This window comes from Coregonus clupeaformis, chromosome 27 (genome assembly GCF_020615455.1).
Source record: "Coregonus clupeaformis isolate EN_2021a chromosome 27, ASM2061545v1, whole genome shotgun sequence".
Lineage (NCBI taxonomy): Eukaryota > Metazoa > Chordata > Actinopteri > Salmoniformes > Salmonidae > Coregonus > Coregonus clupeaformis.
Genome location: NC_059218.1, coordinates 35,038,235 through 35,058,820, shown reverse-complemented (window position 1 = coordinate 35,058,820; position 20,586 = coordinate 35,038,235). Strand labels below are relative to the sequence as shown.

General features: G+C 49.9%; 1 protein-coding gene across 1 annotated transcript in view; it reads right to left on the bottom strand.

Annotated features, from left to right (window-relative positions):
- Positions 1–19,238, bottom strand: part of LOC121541887 (disks large homolog 4) — a 103,982-nt gene extending 84,744 nt beyond the window's left edge. The window contains exon 1 of the mRNA XM_041851257.2: positions 19,160–19,238. Within this exon, the coding sequence (XP_041707191.1) occupies positions 19,160–19,189 (30 nt within the window). The 5' untranslated portion in view covers positions 19,190–19,238. The remainder of the gene's footprint in view (positions 1–19,159) is intronic.
- Positions 19,239–20,586: the final 1,348 nt, after the last annotated feature.

Sequence of the window (20,586 nt, the reverse complement as noted above, 5' to 3'; positions counted from 1 at the left end):
GACCAATCAGGACCTGGAGGCTGCTCTACGCTGTGTGACATCCCAGAACCCGTCCACCTGGGCCAAACACCTCCCGTGGGTCGAATATGCCCACAATTCCCTCACCTCATCTGCCACTGGTCTCTCACCATTTGAGGCGGCTTTGGGATACCAACCGCCATTGTTCCCGTCTCAGGAAAAGGAGTTAGCCGTCCCATCAGTTCAGGATAACCTTCGTCGCTGCCGCAAGGTGTGGGTGGACACCCGTGAGGCCCTTCTACGGACAGCAGAGCGCAACAAGAGAGTGGCGGACAGACACCGGATAGTCGCTCTCCCCAGTTCCAGCCTGGTCAGCGAGTCTGGCTCTCCTCCAGCAACATCCCTCTACGCACGGACTCCCGTAGCTGTCGCCCCGGTATTTGGGTCCTTTCGTGATCGACTCCATCATCAACCCTTCGGCTGTTCGGTTGAAGCTTCCCCAGGCCATGAGAGTCCATCCTACCATTTCACGTGTCCCAGCTTAAACTGGTCTCCTCCAGCCCTTTGTGTCCGCCGGTGGATCCCCCTCCGCCACCGCGTGATATTGGCGACCATCCAGCCTACACGGTGCGGAGACTGCTGGACGTCCGGAGGCGTGGTAGAGGTTTTCAGTACCTGGTGGACTGGGAGGGATATGGTCCCGAGGAGAGGTCCTGGATTCCCGGGTTTATACTGGACCCGCAGCTGGTGGCCTGACTTCCATAGGGACCACCCTGACAAGCCGGGGGTCGCCGGGTGGCGCCCGTTGAGGGTACTGTTACGGTTCGGCACTGTTGTTCTTGTTCCCTCTTGTTTTCTGTTTCCCTTTTTCCCTGTGTGTGTGTTGTTTGTGTCTGTCTCCCCCTGCTGTGCAGCCCAGTCAGAGGATCTAGGTCAGGGGCGTGGCCATTCTCTCACAAGATCAGTTACATCCAGCTGCGGCTCATTGTCACCAATCAACAAGCAGTTATCTACCCGGGCTGGACACCTCTCCAGCGCCAGTTCGTTCCTTCACCACCTGTGATCCCGTCGATTCCTGCTGCCTGCCTGCCTGCCACTCCCACGCCGCAACCCGCTCACCAGTTGTCTGTTATCCTCGGCATCCAGCTCTCGGTGCTACTGGCTCTCCTCACCACGCAGCTCCTACCCCGGTCTGTAGCTGCTCCACCCTGCACTACTCCTCTCTGCCAAAACCCCCTGAATAAAACAACATCATATTCACCCTCGTTGTCCGTGTGTCCGTCTCTGCGCCTGAGTCCCCACCAAATCTAACATCAATGCCATACAACACTCCTTCCGTGGCCTACAACTGTTCTTAAACGCTAGTAAAACTAAATGCATGTTCTTCAATCGAACGCTGCTTGCACCCGCCCGCCCGACTAGAATCACTAATCTCGACGGGTCTGACTTAGAATATGTGGACAACTACAAATACCTAGGTGTCTGGTTAGACCGTAAATTCTCCTTCCAGATCACATTAAGCATCTCCAATCCAAAGTACATCTAGAATCGGTTTTCTATTTCGCAACAAAGCCTCTTTCACTCATGCTGCTAAACATGCCCTCGTAAAACTGACTATCCTACCGATCCTTGACTTCGGCGATGTCATTTACAAAATAGCTTCCAACACTCTACTCAGCAAATTGGATGTAGTCTATCACAGTGCCCTCCGTTTTGTCACCAAAGCCCCATATACTACCCACCATTAAGGACCTGTACACTCTCGTTGGCTGGCCCTCACTACATATTCGTCGCCAAACCCACTGGCTCCAGGTCATCTATAAATCACCTCTAGGCAAATCCCCGCCTTATCTTAGATCATTGGTCACCATAGCAACACCCACCCGTAGTATGCGTATATCTCACTGGTCATCCCCAAAGCCAACACCTCCTTTGGCCGCCATTCCTTCCAGTTCTCTGCTGCAAATGACTGGAACGAACTGCTAAAATCTCTGAAGCTGGAGACACTTATCTCCCTCACTAACTTTAAGCATCAGTTGTCAGAGCAGCTTACCGATCACTGCACCTGTACACAGCCCATCTGTAATTAGCCCACCCAACTACCTCATCCCCATATTGTTATTTACATTGTTATTTATTTTGCTAATTTGCATCCCAGTATTTCTATTTGCACATCATCTTCTGCACATCTATCACTCCAGTGTTAATACTAAATTATAATTATTTTACACTATGGCCTATTTATTGCCTTACCTCCATAACTTACTACATTTGCACACACTGTATATAGATTTTCTATTGTGTTATTGACTGTATGTTTTGTTTTTGTTTATTCCATATGTAACTCTGTGTTGTTGTTGTTTTTAATCGCACTGCTTTGCTTTATCTTGGCCAGGTCGCAGTTGTAAATGAGAACTTGTTCTCAACTGGCTTACCTGGTTAAATAAAGGTTAAATAAATAAAATAAATAAATACATCTGCAGGGACTGGGAAACTGGTCAGAATTGAATGAATGATGTATGGCGCTAAATACAGGGAAATTCTTGAGGGAAACCTGTTTCAGTCTTCCAGAGATTTGAGACTGGGACAGAGGTTCACCTTCCAGCAGGACAATGACCCTAACCATACTGCTAAAGCAACACTTGAGTGGTTTAAGGGGAAACATTTAAATGTCTTGGAATGGCCTAGTCAAAGCCCAGACCTCAATCCAATTGAGAATCTGTGGTATGACTTAAAGATTGCTGTACACTAGTGGAACCCATCCAACTTGAAGGAGCTGGAGGTGTTTTTCCTTGAAGAATGGGCAAATATCCCAGTGGCTAGATGTGCCAAGCTTATGGAGACATACCCCAAGAGACTTGCAGCTGTAATTGCTGCAAAAGGTGGCTCTACAAAGTATTGACTTTGGGGGGAGGGTGAATAGTTATGCACGCTCAAGTTTTCTGTTTTTTTGTCTTATATCTTGTTTGTTTCACAATAAAACATATTTTGCATCTTCAAAGTGGTAGGCATGTTGTGTAAATCAAATGATACAAACGCCCCCAAAAAATCAGTTTTAATTCCAGGTTGTAAGGCAACAGAATAGGAAAAATGCCAAGGGGGTGAATACTTTCGCAAGCCACTGTACATACATACATACATACATATATACTGTACATACTATACATACTATACATACATACAGTGCCTTCGGAAAGTATTCAGACCCCTTGGCGTTTTTTCCTATTTTGTTGCATTACAACCTGTAATTAAAATGGATTTTTATTTGGTTTCATGTAATGGACATACACAAAATAGTCCAAATTGGTGAAGTGAAATGAAAAAAATAACTTGTTTCAAAACACGGAAAAGTGGTGCGTGCATGTCCTGTGGTGATGTTTTCCAGCGGCAGGGACTGGAAGAGTAGTCAGGATAAAGGCAAAGATGAACACAGCAAAGTACAGAGAGATCCTCGATGAAAACCTTCTCCAGAGCACTCAGGACCTCAGACTGGGGTGAAGGTTCACCTTCCAACAGGACAACGACCCTAAGTACACAGCCAAGACAACGCAGGAGTGGCTTCGGGACAAGTCTCTGAATGTCTTTGAGTGGCCCAGCCAGAGCCCGAACTTGAACCCGATCTAACATCTCTGGAGAGACCTGAAAATAGCTGTGAAGCGACGCTCCCCATCCAACCTGACAGAGCTTGAGAGGATCTGCAGAGAAGAATGGGAGAAACTCCCCAAATACAGGTGTGCCAAGCTTGTAGCGTCATACCCAAGAAGACTCGAGGCTGTAATACATACATACATTCATACAGGAAGGCCACTATTGTGCACACAGTATAAGTGCTGACTTTGACTACATCTAGTTAAATGTATAATGAATCTGTAGAAAAACTAATGAGCAAAGCCTAGAGTGTAACAATGATGCTGTGAGTCGAGAAGCAGGTGCAGGTGAACGTTTAATAAAACAACAAACATGAAACGAGACAGCGTAACAGTGGCGATATAGCATAAACACAGGAATAATACAGACTGAGGACTAAACGTAATGGAGGGACATATAAAGGGGAGGTAATGAGGAAGGTAATGGAGTCCAGGTGTGAATCATAATGATCTGCAGGTGTGCGTAATGATGGATGCCAGGTGTGCGTAATGATGAATCCCAGGACTGGTGGTTAGTATTCCGGCGACGTCACACGCCGGAGGGGAGGAGCAGGAGTAGACGTGACATAGAGAGTGGAGAGGAGACAGGGGGAGAGGGGAAAGAGGGGAGGAGGGAAGGAGGAGGAGTGGAGAGAGGGGAGATGAGAAGAGGGAAGAAGTGGAAAAGAGGAAAGAGGTGAATCCAGGAGATTAAAGGGGTGGAAGAGGCAGGAAGGATGGAAATGGAGGAGAGGATAGAGACAAATGGAAAGGAAAGGCATTTGTAAGGCATACTAGGAAAATAGGGGGTGTGAGAGGAGAGGGGGAGGTTAGAGGATGTGGAAGAGGTAGATCTGCAGGTGTGCGTAATGATGAATCCCAGGACCGGTGGTTAGTATTCCGGAGACGTCGCACGCCGGAGGGGAGGAGCAGGAGTAGACGTGACAGTACCCCCCCCCCCGACGCGCGGCTCCTGCCGCAGGACGACACTGACCAGAGGGACGACCCCGAGGACGAGGAGCGGGTCGGTCCGGGCGGCGAAGGTGGAAATCACGGATGATGTTGGGATCCAGAATGTCCTCCACCAGAACCCAACACCGCTCCTCTGGGCCATACCCCTCCCAGTCCACCAGGTACTAGAGCCGACCCCCACGACGCCGGGAGTCTAGTAGGGATCTGACAGCATACGCCGGACTCCCCTCAATGTCCAAGGGGGGGTGGGGGGGTGTCGTGGGGGAGAGCTTTAGCTAGGGGACCAGGAACCACCGGCCTGAGAAGTGAGACATGAAGAGAGGGTGAGATACGATAGTGACTGGGCAGCTGTAACCTACACGTCACCTCGTTGACCCTCCGGAGAACATTGAACGGCCTCACAAACCGGGGGCTCAGTTTCTTGTAGGGCAGGCAGAGTGGAAGGTTCCTGGTAGAAAGCCAGACGCGATCCCCAGGGTGGAACATAGGGGTGTCACTGCGGTGGTGGTCTGCCTGTTCCTTTATACGATGGACGGCCCACTGGAGTTTCAGGTGAGCGTCGCTCCACACCTCTTCTGCGCGCCGGAACCACTCAGCAACCGCAAGAGCTTCGGTCTGGTCTGGGGTCCACGGGGCCAGGGCCGGCTGAAAACCCAGAACACACTGGAAGGGGGTCAACCCAGTGGAGGAGTGACGTAGCGAGTTCTGGGCATACTCTGCCCATGGAAGGAATCGTGCCCACTCACCAGCTCCTGGTTCATCCTCTCCACCTGCCCGTTGGACTGAGGCCGGTACCCGGAAGTGAGGCTGACCGTGACCCCGAGCTTCTCCATGAAGACCCTCCATACTCGTGATGTGATATTGGGGCCCACAGTCAGAGACGATGTCCTCCGGAAGGCCACAATGCCGGAAGACCTGCTGCAAGATTGCCTCAGCGACCTGGAGAGCAGTGGGGAGACCAGGAAGAGGGATTAAATGACAGGACTTAGAAAATCTATCCACTACCACCAAAATGGTGGTGAAACCATCAGAGGAGTGGAGATCGGTTACAAAGTCAATGGATAGATGTGACCAGGGTCGCTGAGGCACGGGAAGTGGCAGGAGCTTCCCTGCTGGAGCGTTCCGGGGGGACTTGGTTTGAGCACATAAGGAACAGGAGTTGACATAGCGAGTGACGTCCTGCGCTAAGGTGGGCCACCAGTATTTCCCAGGGATGGATTGGGTAGTGCGAGAAATACCTGGATGTCCAGTGACGACAGCTGTGTGCGCCCAGGTCAACAGACGATCCCTTATCCCTGTGGGAACGTAAATGCGCTCCGTAGGACAATTAGTGGGTGCGGGCTCCCTCTCCAGAGCCTGGCGGATGTCCGCATCTATGTTCAAGACCACAGGAGCTACGACTCGGGAGGATGGAATTATGGGCGCATTCTGGAAAGGACCCTCCCCCGAATCGTATAGACGGGACAGAGCATCGGCCTTGGTGTTCTTAGAACCTGGGCGATAGGTCAGCGAAGTCAAACCTTGTGAAGAAAAGGGCCCACCTTGCTTGGCGCGGATTCAGCCTCCTCGCTGTCCGTATGTACTCCAGGTTCCGATGGTCGGTGAGAATGACAAAGGGTTCCTTGGTGCCCTCCAGCCAGTGTCTCCACTCCTTTAAGGCCAACTTCACATCCAGCAGCACACAATCACCGACGTCGTAATTCCTCTCTGCAGGGGACAGTTTCTTAGAGTAAAACGCACATGGGTACAACTTCTGTGGGTTACCCTGTCGTTGAGACAGAACTGCCCCCACGCCTACCTTTGAAGCGTCCACCTCCACCACAAAGGATGTCGTGGGATCTGGGTGTGGCGGAGGTGAAACGTCCTTTGAGTAGACAGAAGGCCTCATCGGCTGCTGGGTTCCACACCAACCTACAGGGCCCTCCTTTAAGGAGAGAGGTGAGAGGTGCGGCGACAGAGCTGAAGTTCCTGATGAAGCGGCGGTAGAAGTTGGCAAACCCCAAAAACCATTGTAACCCCTTTAAGGTGGTTGGAACTGGCCATGACCTGACTGCATCTACCTTCTTGTCGACCATCTTCACACCCTGCGGGCTGATTTGGTAGCCTAAGAAGGAGACTGTCCTCTGGTGAAATTGGCACTTCTCAACCTTGACGAACAGGTGGTTGGCGAGAAGGCGTTCCAGGACTGCTCGAACGTGAATGATGTGATCCTCCAAGGTAGCCAAGTAGATCAGGATGTCATCGATATACACGACCACCTGGTGGCTGAGCATGTCCCTGAACACCTCGTTAACGAATGCCTGGATCACTGACGGAGTATTGGCTAAACCATATGGCATTACCAAGTACTCGTAGTGACCAGACATTGTGCTAAATGCCGTCTTCCACTCAACCCCCTCCCGGATGCGGATGAGATAGTATGCACTCCGCAGGTCCAGTTTGGTAAAGAACCGGGACCCGCGGAGTTGCTCGATGGCTGACGGCACCAATGGGAGAGGGTACCGATACTTTGAGGTGATTTCGTTGAGTCCTCTGTAGTCAATGCAGGGACGTAACCCTCCATCCTTCTTGGCCACGAAGAAGAAACCAGCCGACGCAGGGGAAGTGGACGTGCGGATGAAAACTTGTTGGAGCGCCACTTGGATGTAATTCTCCATGGCCTGGGTCTCAGCCACCAACAGAGGATAGATGCGTCTGCGCGGAGGCGCAGAACCTGAAAGCAGGTCGATGGTACAGTCCCAGGGGCGATGAGGAGGAAGATAGGTGGTGCGGGTCTTGGAGAATACCTCCCGCAGGTCCTGGTATACCTCCGGGATGTTGGGCTGATGGGCAACCACAGGACTCTCAACTGACGTGGAACCAGAGGTGACAGGGAAGCATTTGAGTGACTAGTCTGTAATTCTCATTCTCGACCATGAGATGGTAGGGTTGTGGCGTTGAAGCCAAGGGAGGCCGAGGGTGATCTTGTGGACTGGTGCACTGGTAATGAAGAAGGGAATGTTCTCCTGATGAATGGACTCCACGGTGAGGGTGAGTGGTTGAGTGATGTGGGTGACAGTAACAGATCCTAAAGGCCGACTATCCAGGGCTTGAACCGGAAAAGGAGAGGAGAGCGGGTATGAGTTGATGTTAAGAGAAGAGGCAAGGGTCTGGTCAATAAAGTTCCCCGCGGCACCGGAATCCACTAACGCTGTAGACACAGTACATTAGGGACAGTCAAAAAGAGCCTAGTAGACAGTGATGAAGATGGAATACTCACTCCTGCCCTAGGAGGTGGAAGATCATGTGACCGTCCCTCTGCTCTTGTGGATCCCGGATTCGGACATGCCGGACACCTCTGGAGCTTGTGCCCTCCCTCTCCACAGTACAGACAGAGCCCCAGCTGTATCTGTCTGTGGCGCTCTGCTGCGGGGAGACGAGTGACCCCTACCTCCATGGGTTCAGACTCTGATTCTGAGTGTTCACTGAGGGAGGGAGAGAAGCAATGAGAGTACCGGCGCTCCCGAAGTAGGTTATCCAGACGGATGGCCATCGCAATGAGTGCGTCCAAAGAGAGGTTGTCGTCTCCACAGGCCAGTTCTGTCTGAACCTCTTCACACAAACCTCTTCTAAATAGTGTACGAAGCGCCGGCTCATTCCATCCACTGGATGTTGCTACTGGCCTAAAGGTGAGCGGGTACTCAGCAGCCGTCTGGTTAGCCTGCCGTAATTGCAGTAGCCGCTCACCTCCCTCTCTGCCCTCCGGGGAATGATCAAAAATACATTTAAACAGAGCCATGAACCCCTCATAAGAATCAAGCTCCTCCTCTCCTCTCTCCCAGACGGCCGTAGCCCACTCCAACGCCCACCCAGTCAGCAGAGAAATCATCGTTGCAACCTTGGACCTCTCGGTGGTGGGAGCTCCCCTCTGATGCGAAAAATAGAGAGAGCACTGAAGTAGGAAGCCACGGCATTTTGATGGTGTATCATCATATTTATCCGGGAGGGATAAATGGGCATCGCTGACCTGAGCAGGTTGCTGAATGGGCTGATGTGCTGGCTTGTTGGGTCGACTGGTTGAGGAGTATCCTCTGCTAGATGAAGACAACAGCTCCTGGGTGTGTTCGAGACGTTGCACACTGCGAAGAACCTCCTCCATAACCGATCCCAGTTGTGCCAGCTGGTCATGGTGTTGACGTAGAAGATAATCCTGTTCATCGACCGTCTGAGAGATATTCGAATTTCCTGCTGCTTCCATGGTTGGAGTCAGTATTCTGTAACAATGATGCTGTGAGTCGAGAAGCAGGTGCAGGTGAAACGTTTAATAAAACAACAAACATGAAACAAGACAGCGTAACAGTGGCGATATAGCATAAACACAGGAACAATACCGACTGAGGACTAAACGTAAGTGAGGGACATATAAAGGGGAGGTAATGAGGAAGGTAATGGAGTCCAGGTGTGAATCATAATGATCTGCAGGTGTGCGTAATGATGGATGCCAGGTGTGCGTAATGATGAATCCCAGGACTGGTGGTTAGTATTCCGGCGACGTCACACGCCGGAGGGGAGGAGCAGGAGTAGACGTGACATAGAGAGTGGAGAGGAGACAGGGGGAGAGGGGAAAGAGGGGAGGAGGGAAGGAGGAGGAGTGGAGAGAGGGGAGATGAGAAGAGGGAAGAAGTGGAAAAGAGGAAAGAGGTGAATCCAGGAGATTAAAGGGGTGGAAGAGGCAGGAAGGATGGAAATGGAGGAGAGGATAGAGACAAATGGAAAGGAAAGGCATTTGTAAGGCATACTAGGAAAATAGGGGGTGTGAGAGGAGAGGGGGAGGTTAGAGGATGTGGAAGAGGTAGTATGAGAATATGGCAAAGTAGGAGAGGAGAGAGACAAAGGGAGTGTGACAAGAGAAGAGAAGAAGAAGATAGAGAGAGAGACAGGATAGGAGAGGGGGAAAGAACTGTGTTTCCTCTCAAACAGGGATGAGACTGTAAGACCTGACGATCTGGTTCATATAAACTCATATCACATTGACCATGAGGGTGTACCATTCAACCCCCTTCTCACACTGACCATGAGGGTGTACCATTCAACCCCCTTCTCACACTGACCATGAGGGTGTACCATTCAACCCCCTTCTCACACTGACCATGAGGGTGTACCATTCAACCCCCCTTCTCACACTGACCATGAGGGTGTACCATTCAACCCCCCTTCACACACTGACCATGAGGGTGTACCATTCAACCCCCTTCTCACACTGACCATGAGGGTGTACCATTCAACCCCCTTCTCACACTGACCATGAGGGTGTACCATTCAACCCCCTTCTCACACTGACCATGAGGGTGTACCATTCAACCCCCTTCTCACACTGACCATGAGGGTGTACCATTCAACCCCCTTCTCACACTGACCATGAGGGTGTACCATTCAACCCCCCTTCTCACACTGACCATGAGGGTGTACCATTCAACCCCCTTCTCACACTGACCATGAGGGTGTACCATTCAACCCCCTTCTCACACTGACCATGAGGGTGTACCATTCAACCCCCTTCTCACACTGACCATGAGGGTGTACCATTCAACCCCCTTCTCACACTGACCATGAGGGTGTACCATTCAACCCCCTTCTCACACTGACCATGAGGGTGTACCATTCAACCCCCTTCTCACACTGACCATGAGGGTGTACCATTCAACCCCCTTCTCACACTGACCAGCATGCTTCACATCTTAGAACCTTGCACAATAACATGGTTATAGAAAACACTTATGTCTGTACCTGTTAGTGGGTTGTGGTTTGCACAATTTCTAACCTCGTAGCCAGGCTCAATTGATGGCTGGTGTATGACATTTCATAATTTCAGATATATTAAATTGTAAACTGTGATATTAAAAAGTGATAGTTTTACAGTGAGCTGAGGTTTTTATCACAATCAATTTGCGTTTGTTTGCAAATCTAAAGCATGTATAAAATACATTTCTGTGTGCAATCACACAAACCTCAATGTGCTATCACAGCTGCTTTGTAGAATCTGTACCTTCATAGTAAGTATACTTTACATACCTACAGTAATTATGACCTATTACTGTAAACATATGTTTTGTTATCAATGTAAAGTGGGACTGAAAAAAGATTACAGAATTAATTTTGACTTCCCTCTTTCTACATTTAGATATTTTATTTTTTTATTTTAGTCATTTAGCAGACGCTCTTATCCAGAGTGATTTACAGTTAGTGCATTCATTTTAAGAGAGCTATTTCTCACTTCCACCTACTGTACCCACTGTACCTACTGTACCCACTGTATGAAAGCTAGTCCTGCAGAGGAGAGCCATCCACAAGGTTAGGGGTCAGGGGTCAGTGTAGGAAGTGACCTACCGTAACTCAGAGCTAGTCCTTCACTTCTAGCTGACCTTTGTTCTTCAGGATTAGGGTTAAAGGTTAATCATGGTCTCATGGCTGTCAAATTACTCATCTGCACTACCACCAGGCACCATTAATACTTTATCACATACCATTAAAGAGACTTGCTTCTCCAGGCACTAATTTTGCTTCCCTTCTATAAATTGACCGCCATCTGCCGCAGAATGTTTGGCAAAAGTGGGCCTTCCTTCCTCTGCCAGCTCTGGAACAAGGTTGTCAGATATCCATGGATACCGACTGTGCTCTATCATAGTGGATTCATCAATCAGTGTTCATGGCACATCTAAAGAAACTCCTGTTAGCCAGCATAATTACAGTGGGGAAAAAAAGTATTTAGTCAGCCACCAATTGTGCAAGTTCTCCCACTGAAAAAGATGAGAGAGGCCTGTAATTTTCATCATAGGTACACGTCAACTATGACAGACAAAATGATTTTAAAAAATTCAGAAAATCACATTGTAGGATTTTTAAGGAATTTATTTGCAAATGATGGTGGAAAATAAGTATTTGGTCAATAACAAAAGTTTCTCAATACTTTGTTAGATACCCTTTGTTGGCAATGACACAGGTCAAACGTTTTCTGTAAGTCTTCACAAGGTTTTCACACACTGTTGCTGGTATTTTGGCCCATTCCTCCATGCAGATCTCCTCTAGAGCAGTGATGTTTTGGGGCTGTCGCTGAGCAACACGGACTTTCAACTCCCTCCAAAGATTTTCTATGGGGTTGAGATCTGGAGACTGGCTAGGCCACTCCAGGACCTTGAAATGCTTCTTACGAAGCCACTCCTTCGTTGCCCGGGCGGTGTGTTTGGGATCATTGTCATGCTGAAAGACCCAGCCACGTTTCATCTTCAATGCCCTTGCTGATGGAAGGAGGTTTTCACTCAAAATCTCACGATACATGGCCCCATTCATTCTTTCCTTTACACGGATCAGTCGTCCTGGTCCCTTTGCAGAAAAACTGCCCCAAAGTATGATGTTTCCACCCCCATGCTTCACAGTAGGTATGGTGTTCTTTGGATGCAACTCAGCATTCTTTGTCCTCCAAACACGACGAGTTGAGATTTACCAAAAAGTTCTATTTTGGTTTCATCTGACCATATGACATTCTCCCAATCCTCTTCTGGATCATCCAAATGCACTCTAGCAAACTTCAGACGGGCCTGGACATGTACTGGCTTAAGCAGGGGGGACACGTCTGGCACTGCAGGATTTGAGTCCCTGGCGGCGTAGTGTTTTACTGATGGTAGGCTTTGTTACTTTGGTCCCAGCTCTCTGCAGGTCATTCACTAGGTCCCCCCGTGTGGTTCTGGGATTTTTGCTCACCGTTCTTGTGATCATTTTGACCCCACGGGGTGAGATCTTGCGTGGAGCCCCAGATCGAGGGAGATTATCAGTGGTCTTGTATGTCTTCCATTTCCTAATAATTGCTCCCACAGTTGATTTCTTAAAACCAAGCTGCTTACCTATTGCAGATTCAGTCTTCCCAGCCTGGTGCAGGTCTACAATTTTGTTTCTGGTGTCCTTTGACAGCTCTTTGGTCTTGGCCATAGTGGAGTTTGGAGTGTGACTGTTTGAGGTTGTGGACAGGTGTCTTTTATACTGATAACAAGTTCAAACAGGTGCCATTAATACAGGTAACGAGTGGAGGACAGAGGAGCCTCTTAAAGAAGAAGTTACAGGTCTGTGAGAGCCAGAAATCTTGCTTGTTTGTAGGTGACCAAATACTTATTTTACACCATAATTTGCAAATAAATTCATCAATGTGATTTTCTGGATTTTTTTTCCTCAATTTGTCTGTCATAGTTGACGTGTACCTATGATGAAAATTACAGGCCTCTCTCATCTTTTTAAGTGGGAGAACTTGCACAATCGGTGGCTGACTAAATACTTTTTTTCCCCACTGTATATTCAAACAGGGACAGATGTTTCAGCCTGCATTTTATTCTGTAAATAACATCTGTAGTAGTATGGAGGAATAAATAGAACGAGTGACTGTGAGAAAAGAGGACAGAGGAAACATAATGAGTAAAGCAGCAAAAAGAGGAGCGAGTAGGATGAAAGAGACAAGTATGGAAGAAGGCATGGACCTCCTCTCTCGCCATTGCACTAAACACAGAGCCAGAATACAGCTTGATGGGCAGGGAACACACAGCCATTTTGGATTCAAGTTGAATCAAAGCTTTTTCCTTGAAGTCAGGTACAAAACATGAACAAGCTAAGCTATCAAAAGACAAAACTATCGGGTGACAATATACCTACTGTACGGCACTTCCTCTCAAGCTACTCATGTACTGAACGGCATCATCATCATCTAGCTGTGGAAGACCATCTCCAGTGAACTGCCTGCACCCTGAATTTGTTTTTGTTTGTTTTTTAAAAGCGACTGAGATTCTGTATGAAAAGCGCTATATAAAGTACAGTTGAAGTCGGAAGTTTACATACACTTAGGTTGGAGTCATTAAAACTCGTTTTTCAACCACTCCACACATTTCTTGTTAACAAACTATAGTTTTGGCAAGTCAGTTAGGACATCTACTTCGTGCACTTAGAATTCACTGTATCACAATTCCAGTGGGTCAGAAGTTTACATACACTGAGTTGACTGTGCCTTTAAACAGCTTGGAAAATTCCAGAAAATTATGTAATGGCTTTAGAAGCTTCTGATAGGCTAATTGACATCATTTGAGTCAATTGGAGGTGTACCTGTGGATGTGTTTCAAGGCCTGCCTTCAAACTCAGTGCCTCTTTACTTGACATCATGGGAAAATCAAAAGAAATCAGCCAAGACCTCAGAAAAAACATTGTAGACATCCACAAGTCTGGTTCATCCTTGGGAGCAATTTCTAAACGCCTGAAGGTACCACGTTCATCTGTACAAACAATAGTATTACATTTTTTACATTTTAGTCATTTAGCAGACGCTCTTATCCAGAGCGACTTACAGTTAGTGAGTGCATACATTTTCATACTGGCCCCCCATGGGAAACGAACCCACAACCCTGGCGTTGCAAGCGCCATGCTCTACCAACTGAGCTACAGGGGAAATAGTATGCAAGTATAAACACCATGGGACCACACAGCCATCATACCGCTCAGGAAGGAGACGCGTTCTGTGTCCTAGAGATGAACGTACTTTGGTGCGAAAAGTGCAAATCAATCCCAGAACAACAGCAAAGGACCTTGCTGGAGGAAACAGGTATCCACAGTAAAACCACAGTAAAACGAGTCCTATATCGACATAACCTGAAAGGCCGCTCAGCAAGGAAGAAGCCACTGCTCCAAAACCGCTATAAAAAAGCCAAACTGCACATGGGGACAAAGATCGTACTTTTTGGAGAAATGTCCTCTAGTCTGATTAAACAAAACTAGAACTATTTGGCCATAATGACCATTGTTATGTTTGGAGGAAAAAAGGGTGGCTACTTTGAAGAATCTAAGATCTAAAATATATTTTGATTTGTTTAACACTTTTTTGGTTACTACATGATTCCATATGTGTTATTTCATAGTTTTGATGTCTTCACTATTATTCTACAATGTAGAAAATAGTCAAAATAAAGAAAAACCCTTGAATGAGTAGGAGTGTCCAAACTTTTGACTGGTACTGTATTTATATCTCTGCTCTTTAATTGAGCTACTTAAGCTTGTCTCTGCTCTGCAGTTGAAATACATCTCAGCATGCATTAATACACCTTAAAGCTACCCAAGGAGCCCAGGGAAGGCTGAAAGCCATATAGGCATAGCTACAGAACGCCATTCATTGGAAATCTCTTCTTAATGATCCAGAATCGAATGTGTGATACAGTAAAATGCATGCTTTGCCAATCGTAAACACAGAGACACACAGATACAGATAAATGAAGTGTAAAGGCTTAAATGACACACTGCTTCTTCATGCTCATCGTCCCTATCATGGCTATCTCTGTCAACTGGCCATAAGGAGCTCTGTTGTCAAGGGAACTGGCTTACATCAAAGTGATTGATAAGCAAATTAATCCGATTTTCTGTGGCTAAGTAAGCAATGATTTATGTCATATGAAAAACTGAGCCAACCAAGCGTTCTTTCCCCTTCTATAAATAAAACTGCGTCCGGGGTAGTGGTAAGAGTTCCTACATACAGAGAGCAAATACTGGACCACATTTCCCATAAAAAACTACAAGAGCATGTCCAAGTTCATCCAGTGTGTGCATGAGATACCTCTCATTTGTCCCACAGTCTTTGTATTAGCATGGTTCACACACACTCCCACAGCCAGCATGCAGGAGCAGCTGCTATGTTGTTTGTGTATTTGTGAGTGTTTGTGAGAGTGATTGTGTGTGTGTGTTTGTGTTTGTGTGTATGTGAGTGTGTGAATGTTTGTGTTTGTGTGTGTGTGAATGTGTAAGTGTGCGTAGAAAACCCACCAGGATTCCAGACGTGAGGAGAGGAGGAGAGAGGAGAGTAGAGGGGGGAGAGGAGAGTGGAGGAGGGGAGAGGAGAGTGGGGGAGAGGAGAGTAGAGGGGGAGAGGAGAGTAGAGGGGGGGGGAGAGGAGAGTGGAGGAGGAGAGAGGAGAGTAGAGGGGGGAGAGGAGAGTGGAGGAGGGGAGAGGAGAGTAGAGGGGGAGAGGAGAGTGGAGGAGGAGAGAGGAGAGTAGAGGGGGGAGAGGAGAGTAGAGGGGGGAGAGGGAGAGTAGAGGGGGGAGAGGAGAGTGGAGGAGGGGAGAGGAGAGTAGAGGGGGGGAGAGGAGAGTGGAGGAGGGGAGAGGAGAGTAGAGGGGGGAGAGGAGAGTGGAGGAGGAGAGAGGAGAGTAGAGGGGGAGAGGAGAGTAGAGGGGGGAGAGGAGAGTAGAGGGGGAGAGGAGAGTGGAGGAGGGAGAGGAGAGTAGAGGGGGAGAGGAGAGGAGGAGGGAGAGGAGAGAGAGGAGAGGGAGAGGAGAGTGGAGGAGGGGAGAGGAGAGGAGGAGGGGAGAGAGAGAGAGTAGAGGAGAGGAGAGTGGAGGAGGGGAGAGGAGAGTGGAGGAGGGGAGAGGAGAGTAGAGGAGGGGAGAGGGAGAGTGGAGGAGGGGAGAGGAGAGTAGAGGGGGAGAGGAGAGTGGAGGAAGGGAGAGGGAGAGTAGAGGAGGGGAGAGGAGAGTGGAGGAGGGGAGAGGAGAGTAGAGGGGGAGAGGGAGAGTGGAGGAGGGGAAAGGAGAGTAGAGGGGGAGAGGAGAGTAGAGGGGGAGAGGGAGAGTGGAGGAGGGGAGAGGAGAGTAGAGGGGGGAGAGGAGAGTGGAGGAGGGAGAGAGGAGAGGAGAGGGAGAGTGGAGGAGGAGAGAGGAGAGTAGAGGGGGGAGAGGAGAGTAGAGGGGGAGAGGAGAGTAGAGGGGGAGAGGAGAGGGAGGGGAGAGGAGAGTAGAGGGAGGGGAGAGGGAGAGGAGAGGAGGAGGGAGAGGAGAGTAGAGGGGGAGAGGAGAGTGGAGGAGGGGAGAGGAGAGAGAGGAGGGGAGAGGAGAGTGGAGGAGGGGGAGAGGAGAGTAGAGGAGGGGAGAGGAGAGTGGAGGAGGGGAGAGGAGAGTAGAGGAGGGGAGAGGAGTGTAGAGGAGGGGAGAGGAGAGTAGAGGGGGAGAGGGAGAGTGGAGGGGAGAGGGAGAGTAGAGGGGGAGAGGAGAGTGGAGGAGGGGGAGAGGAGAGTAGAGGAGGGGAGAGGAGTGTGGAGGAGGGAGAGGGAGAGTAGAGGGGGGAGAGGAGAGTGGAGGAGGGGAGAGGAGAGTAGAGGGGGGAGAGGAGAGTGGAGGAGGAGAGAGGAGAGTAGAGGGGGGGAGAGGAGAGTAGAGGGGGGGAGAGGAGAGTAGAGGGGGAGAGGAGAGTGGAGGAGGGGAGAGGAGAGTAGAGGGGGGAGAGGAGAGTGGAGGAGGGGAGAGGAGAGTAGAGGAGGGGAGAGGAGAGTGGAGGAGGGGAGAGGAGAGTAGAGGGGGAGAGGAGAGTGGAGGAGGGGAGAGGAGAGTAGAGGAGGGGAGAGGAGAGTGGAGGAGGGAGAGGAGAGGAGAGAGGAGGAGGGAGAGGAGAGTAGAGGAGGGAGAGGAGAGTAGAGGGGGAGAGGAGGGTGGAGGAGGAGAGGAGAGTAGAGGGGGAGAGGAGAGTGGAGGAGGGGAGAGGAGAGTAGAGGGGGGAGAGGAGAGAGTGGAGGGGGAAAGGAGAGTAGAGGGGGGAGAGGAGAGGAGGAGGGAGAGGAGAGTAGAGGGGGAGAGGAGAGTGGAGGAGGGGAGAGGAGAGTAGAGGGGGAGAGGAGAGTGGAGGGGGGAAAGGAGAGGAGGAGGGAGAGGAGAGTGGAGGAGGGAGAGGAGAGTGGAGGAGGGGAGAGGAGAGTAGAGGAGGGGAGAGGGAAAGGAGGGGGAGGGGAGAGGAGATTGGGGGGAGAGGAGAAGTGGAGGAGGGGAGAGAAGAGTGGAGGAGGGGAGAGGAGAGTGGAGGAGGGGAGAGGAGAGTAGAGGAAGGAGAGGAGGGGAAAGGAGGGGAGGGGAGAGGAGAGTGGGGAGAGGAGAGTGGAGGAGGGGAGAGGAGAGTAGAGGAGGGGAGAGGAGAGTAGAGGAGGGGAGAGGGAGAGTAGAGGGGGAGAGGAGGGGGAAAGCAGGGAGAGGAGAGTGGAGGAGGAGAGAGAGTAGAGGAGGGGAGAGGAGGGGAAAGGAGGGGAGGGGAGAGGAGAGTGGAGAGAGGAGAGTGGAGGAGGGAGGAGAGGAGAGTAGAGGAGGGAGAGGGAGAGTAGAGGGGGAGAGGAGAGTGGGGAGAGGAGAGTGGAGGAGGAGAGGAGAGTAGAGAGGGGAGAGTGGAGGAGGGGAGAGGAGAGGAGAGGAGAGTAGAGGAGGGAGAGGAGAGGAGAGTAGAGGAGGGAGAGGAGAGTGGAGGAGGGGAGAGGAGAGTAGAGGTGGGAGAGGAGAGGGGAGAGAGGAGGAGGAGAGGAGGAGTGAGGGAGGGGAGAGTAGAGGGAGAGGGAGAGAGGAGAGGGAGAGGAGAGGAGAGGAGAGGAGAGAGAGGAGAGGAGAGGAGAGGAGAGGAGAGAGGAGAGGAGAGGAGAGAGAGGAGAGGGAGAGGGAGAGGAGAGGAGAGGAGAGGGAGGGAGAGAGAGGAGAGGGAGAGAGGAGAGAGAGGAGAGGGAGAGGAGAGAGGAGAGGAGAGGAGAGGAGAGGAGAGGAGAGGAGAGGAGAGGAGAGGAGAGGGAGAGGAGAGGAGAGAGAGGGAGAGGAGAGGAGAGGAGAGGAGAGGAGGAGGGAGAGGAGAGAGAGGAGAGAAGGAGAGAGAGAGAGGAGAGGAGAGGAGAGGAGAGGAGAGGAGAGGAGAGGAGAGGAGAGGAGAGGAGAGGAGAAGAGAGGAGAGAGCCTGGACTGGGAGCAGTCTGAGTAGTTGAGGAACAGACACCAGCCCAGGAGAGACAGGGTTCGGATGGCATTACATAAACTTTCTCTCTCTGAGAGCCAATTTCACGACAGGGGCTGGCTGTATGGAGCAGTCGGCCCCAGCCTGTCACTGGCCTCATGTGTTTGTGATATAACACACACTTTTTGTGTGTATGTGTGTGTGTGAGGCTGTGGGAGCTCCCAGCATGGGTGTGAGCTAGCTCCATGGCAGTGGTTGAGGTGAGAGTGAGTGTGTCGAAATGAGGAGGTTGAGGCATTCAGGGAGCCCAGGCCTGGTCCCATCTATGGACATCATGGACCTTCCAACATGACGCAAAGCCAGAATTAGCCCCACAACCACAGGTCTATTTGCTAACTCACTCAGCATCCTGCCAGGCAGGTTAACCAGCTCCCTGCTAGCTATCACACTCACACACAGCCTCACACAGAGAGGGATATGGGGGAGAGAAAGAGAGTGGGAGAAACAGAAATATAGAGTAAGACAGGGACAATGCTACTAACACACTAACGCTCTCAGGCAGTGCAGTTCACTCTCAAGTCAAATATATAAGTAGCCAAAAGACCACAAAGAGCTAACAGGAGAGAAATAATGATCAAATATCCTATCTTTGCAAAGACATGCTGCCCTGTTACATTTACCGTTTACCCCAGACACAAAGAAAGGACGAGACAAAGCAGATAACACGAGGAGGTGATTACCCCCCTCTCTCTCTCTCTCTCTCTCTCTCTCTCTCTCTCTCTCTCTCTCTCTCTCTCTCTCTCTCTCTCTCTCTCTCTCTCTCTCTCTCTCAGTGGACGCAACGGCGGATCAGCTTACCTTTGTAGTCACAATGCAGAGGCAGTCCATGGTAGTGAGAACAAACAGGTGGGGTGTATCTCAACCCCCCCGCCCCCCCACAACAGAGGGCTGAGACTCCACACCCCTCGCCCCAGTCTGCCCTACTCCTGCTCTCTCTCTCTCTCTCTCGTCCTGCCTTTCCCCCCTTTTCTTCTCTTCCGTGTATCTCTTTCTTTACTTACTGAACCAGCGAGGAAAAGAGAGGATGGAGGGAGGGGGAAACGTAAAGAGGGAAGGGGAGGGACACAGGGAAAGAGAGAGAAAGAGCAAGAGAGAGAAAGAAAGCGAGAGAGGGTGGGCTCAGAATCTGTATGAGAGAGAGGGAGAGAGAGAGGGAGAGAGAGAGGGAGAGGGAGAGGGAGAGAGGGAGAGAGAGAGAGGGAGAAGCAGGGATGAATATGAAAGGAGGTGGACAGAGGGGGAAGGAAGTAGAAAGGAGAGGTGGTATGGGAAAAAGGGGAGATTCGCTCTGTGAGAGAAAGCGAGAGAGAGAAAGAGAAAGAGAGAGAGGATTAGACAGTGAAACAGCAGAGGATGGAGAGAAAGAGGCAAGGGAGGGGACAGTGAAGGAGAGAGAGAGAGAGTAAGTGTATATGGTGTGTATGTGAAAACAGAAGGAATTAGACCGAAATATAATGTGTAGAGGGGGAGAGAGAGTGCGAATTACATATGCATCACAGAAAATGGAAACACATACGTCAATCAGAGTGACATAACATGACAGAAGGTGAAAAGGCGTGAAGGGTTTTCTGCTTGTTGTGGTGCTCTGCAGCTGTTGCCTTAGCAATGGTGCAGTTGTTGCCGTGGCAATAGGAAGGGTTGTTGTTGTCATGTGGCCGTTACCGTGGTGCTGGGGTCTATGTGAACGGTTGTATGTGCGTCTGCACTGAGTGTGTGTGTGTTTGTGTTTGTGTTTGTGTAGAGAGAGAGAGAGAGAGAGAGAGAGAGAGAGAGAGAGAGAGAGAGGACGAGGAACAGGAAAGTAAAGGGGGTATAAGGATTTAAAATAAGAAATGAAGCATACATGGAGGGTATTTTGGGTATAAAGCCAAGTCATTCTCATATTTCTCTGTGTGACTATATGTTTCTACAGTTAGCTGGGGGTGTACCTTCTATGACTGAGTAATGTCAATGCAGTGAATTTGGTCTGGAACCTTTGTTAAAATGCATTGCAGTAAAATTTATAGAATCATGTGCGCATTTTAGGGGTGCACTTTGCCTTTAAGAGCATGGACTTCACCACTAAAGCCTGGTTTACGGGGGAATGTGTGCTTCTGTGTCTTTGCATCATCAGCTCAGTAATTGTACAAAAGGCAGCATGACCTCCCTCCCCTCTGCCAGCTCCCCACAATGCAGGAGCAATGGTGCAGCAATAATGCAATTCTAAATTATGAACATACACATAT